The sequence below is a fragment of the Marmota marmota genome, unplaced genomic scaffold, assembly GCF_001458135.2.
Source record: "Marmota marmota marmota unplaced genomic scaffold, marMar, whole genome shotgun sequence".
NCBI classification, from domain to species: Eukaryota; Metazoa; Chordata; class Mammalia; order Rodentia; family Sciuridae; genus Marmota; species Marmota marmota.
This window is the reverse complement of record NW_026000022.1, coordinates 1,406,853-1,410,451: the sequence shown is the minus strand read 5'-3', so window position 1 is coordinate 1,410,451 and position 3,599 is coordinate 1,406,853. Positions and strand designations below refer to the sequence as shown.

The 3,599-nt window shown below is 46.0% G+C and overlaps 1 protein-coding gene across 1 annotated transcript; it reads left to right on the top strand.

Annotated features, from left to right (window-relative positions):
* Positions 1-2,108, top strand: Pou3f3 (POU class 3 homeobox 3; the record flags this gene model as incomplete). Its single annotated transcript, XM_015504956.2, has 1 exon — positions 1-2,108. A coding segment is annotated over one exon (543 nt), but the record flags the coding sequence as incomplete, so codon positions are not given.
* Between the last annotated feature and the right edge of the window lie 1,491 nt (positions 2,109-3,599).

Below are 3,599 nucleotides of genomic sequence, written 5' to 3'. Positions count from 1 at the left end.
GACCTGGAGCAGTTCGCCAAGCAGTTCAAGCAGCGGCGCATCAAGCTGGGCTTCACACAGGCCGACGTGGGGCTGGCGCTGGGCACACTGTACGGTAACGTGTTCTCGCAGACCACCATTTGCCGCTTCGAGGCCCTGCAGCTGAGCTTCAAGAACACGTGCAAGCTCAAACCTCTGCTCAACAAGTGGCTGGAGGAGACCGACTCTTCCAGCGGCAGCCCCACCAACCTGGACAAGATCGCGGCCCAGGGCCGCAAGCGCAAGAAGCGCACGTCCATCGAGGTGGGAGTCAAAGGCGCGCTCGAGAGCCACTTCCTCAAGTGCCCCAAGCCCTCGGCGCAGGAGATCACCAACCTGGCCGACAGCCTGCAACTCGAGAAAGAGGTAGTGCGGGTCTGGTTCTGCAACCGGCGCCAGAAAGAGAAGCGCATGACACCGCCCGGGATCCAACAACAGACGCCGGACGACGTCTACTCGCAGGTAGGCACCGTGAGCGCCGACACCCCACCACCGCACCACGGGCTGCAGACGAGCGTGCAGTGAAGGCCAAGGGCGCAGTGCGAAGAGGGCCACCGCCTCCGCAGCCGCAGTCAGCACCGCCACCGCCCCCGCTGCCGCCGCCGCCGCCGCCGCCGTCGCCGTGCCGCCGCCACCACCACCGCTGCTGCCGCGCTGACCCTGCACCTGGGCCGCACCGGGCCCCAGCCTGGGTGCATCCGCCGCCCTCCCCTCCGCCCAAAGACAGACAGGCATGCCCTTGGAGGAAAAGACGAGGGAGAAACGGACCAAGGAGACATTTTTTTGAAGTCCAAGGAAGGAGGGACCAAAAAATGAAAAAAAGCATAATAAATACCCAGACTGTTTTATATACACACATAACAAACAAAACCTGAAGAGGAAAAGGGGCAACCGTGAGATCCCGTCTGTGCTGTGGTGGTGTTTTGTTTTTTTATTTTAAAGAAGGGTGACTTTGCCTACAGCACCAAAACTGCACTCTTAAGGTGTACCCACCCTGAGATGTCCTACATGGCAGCGGTGGACAGCACCTGCCTCAGCCTCCTCTCTTAAAAAAGAGAGAGAAAGAGCCCCCCTCTTTCTTCCACTTCCTCCCAAAGGGCTGCCTAAGAGCTGCGCGGAAACTTTCCCTCCTCGGAGGGACCTGAAAGCAAGCACCAGATCTCCTCGGGGGTCTAACTCTGTGCTCCAGGACCCTGTTTTTCTTGGCCATTTTAAAGTCGTTTGGGAAGTGGCAACTCAACGATGAAATGGGAAGGAGGGGGAAAAACAGTCTCGAGGCAAAGACAGATTCACAGCTTCTGAAATTAACAGACTGAATAGCAAAGCCAAAAGAAAGTATCCTCAAAGTAACCTGGGAAATAAAAGCAACGCGAAAGAGCCGAGGATGGGCTAGGGAGATCCGGACGTCCAGCCGCAAGTGGCCAGAGGCCCGGGGCTGGCTGAGTCCAGCGCGGTTGGGCTGACAGGGAGCGGAGGCCCAGCCTGCGAGGCTGCCCAGTGAGGCCCAGCCACCGACCCCGGCTTTGCCGGCAGCCGTTGGGGTGGACCATCATGCCTAAAGATTCCACCGCTAATATTTTTTTTATTAATATTTTTTATTTTTTATTTCTGGACTGACTCAGATAAAGGGATTTAGAAAGACTGAGCACCAGCCGCTGCACTTCTCTTGACTTCTGTCCCCAATCCGTTGCCAACTTTGATTGAATGGGTGCTGTGGATGTGATTATATAATACTGCCATTTCCAAGCAGTGTTTTTGGTAGGTTTTAATAAACAGACTTTTCAAAAGACGGCAATATAGAATTGTTAGATCCGTTGTTGATCTAAAAATATTTGCTTTATATTTTCATTAAATGACTTCTTTTAATATTTTATTCAGAATACTTATGAACTGCTGCAAAACGGTAATTTATTTTTCCCCAGATCTTGTATTACCTGTTTTTTTCAGACGAGCACAAATCAAAATGAAATGAAAATATGGACAGTTGTTAGGTAATAAGGGTATCTTTTGATGTGATCATTTGATTGTAATTTAATTTGAGTAGTGATTCCGTAAGAGCTGATCGAGAAAATAAATTTGTTAGAATGAAATAGTCTGTGTCTGATGCGTAAACACTGTGTGGGCAGAAACAGAGTTCTCTAGAAATTTTTTTTTTTTTTTACTTATACAAATCCTTAAGTTAAGGAAATAGCGCCTGTTCCACTTAAGGGCAAGTTTGGAAATTAAGAGTAAAGGCATTACTGAAACAGCTGGCATTTTAACATAGTGGTCATTCCTTGTTAATCTATAAATTTCACAATATTTTTCTCTCCCTTAATTTTACTGGGTGTCTTTAATGTTTTTTAGGTGAGATTATCTGTAAATGCTAGAGCCCTTTTCTTGAAGTTACCTGTGTTCTTTATTGAATGATTGGACTATATCACCAGTAAAAACGTGCCAACTGGTCATTAATGGTTAATATAGCCCTCCTGAGTTCAGCCTTTCCTTTTTCTTTCTACCCCCAACATATTAAATCTCTTCTCTTTTTCTGAAGACTAATAGTTGTAAAGAATAGCTTATAAATCTATAAAATATTTTGATATCAATTCCCATCACTATATGTAATTAAATTTAAATTATTGAGTTTTCCTGTTGTTTGAGGGTTGTTGTTTTTTTGCTTTTGGGTTTTTTTTTTTTTTCCATGTAATGAAAGAATATAGTTCCCAATCCCTGCTTTTGGTCCATACTGCAGACCATCTTTGTGTTAGCAGCTCAGACTTCTGTGAGTCAGTCTTTCCCCAGTGTGACTTCTTGTCTTCTTCACTGGTGCTGGGATTTAGCTTTTGGGGTCACTTTTTAGGTAAACCCTGCAGAGTGATCACATCAAGTTAGTGTATCAATATTTCTAGTGTGGGAAAATGAAAGTAATGCCTTAGGTTGTGGGTACTAAAGATGCAGAGGCTCTACTGGGTTCACTCCCTATGTATTGGAGTTTGTTTGTTTGTTTAAGTACTCAAGGGTGAGAAAGCAATGATTTTATAGACCAGTTTCCCTCCATCTCACTTAACTGTCACTCTTTGCCTACTTCTCTCATCTTCACTCCCTTTGCCTGTGATATCATCGATGTAGGGGTTAAAAAATCCCGGAAAACTGTGAGAGAAACAAGGAACAGTTATTTCTCTTAGACAGGCCCTGTGTCACTTTCATCAATCAAGCCCAGCCAGATGGCCATGTATTGGGTGGCATTATTTTAAACACCAAATCATACTAAAAATCACAATCATTTTGATTTGTGAAATCTGAAAAAGGCCATATTTATTGAACAGAGAATAGAAAAAAAAATGAAGACAGGGAACTACAATTTACTTTTCTTTGCCTCCCTGTTTCATTTCTCTTGCTATTGTAATGGCCCAGCCCAGGGAATCTGCAACCTGGAGTGGGGGTGGGGTGAAGTTCATCATTTTTTGAGGGTCTGGAGGGGTGAGCAAAGAAGGCCTCTCTGGAAAGCTGAGAATTGGGCAGGTTGTTTGCATGTGGTGTGCACTCCTGGCACATCAGATGGAATCCTGTTTTTTTCTGTTTTTTTTTTTTTTTTTTTTTTT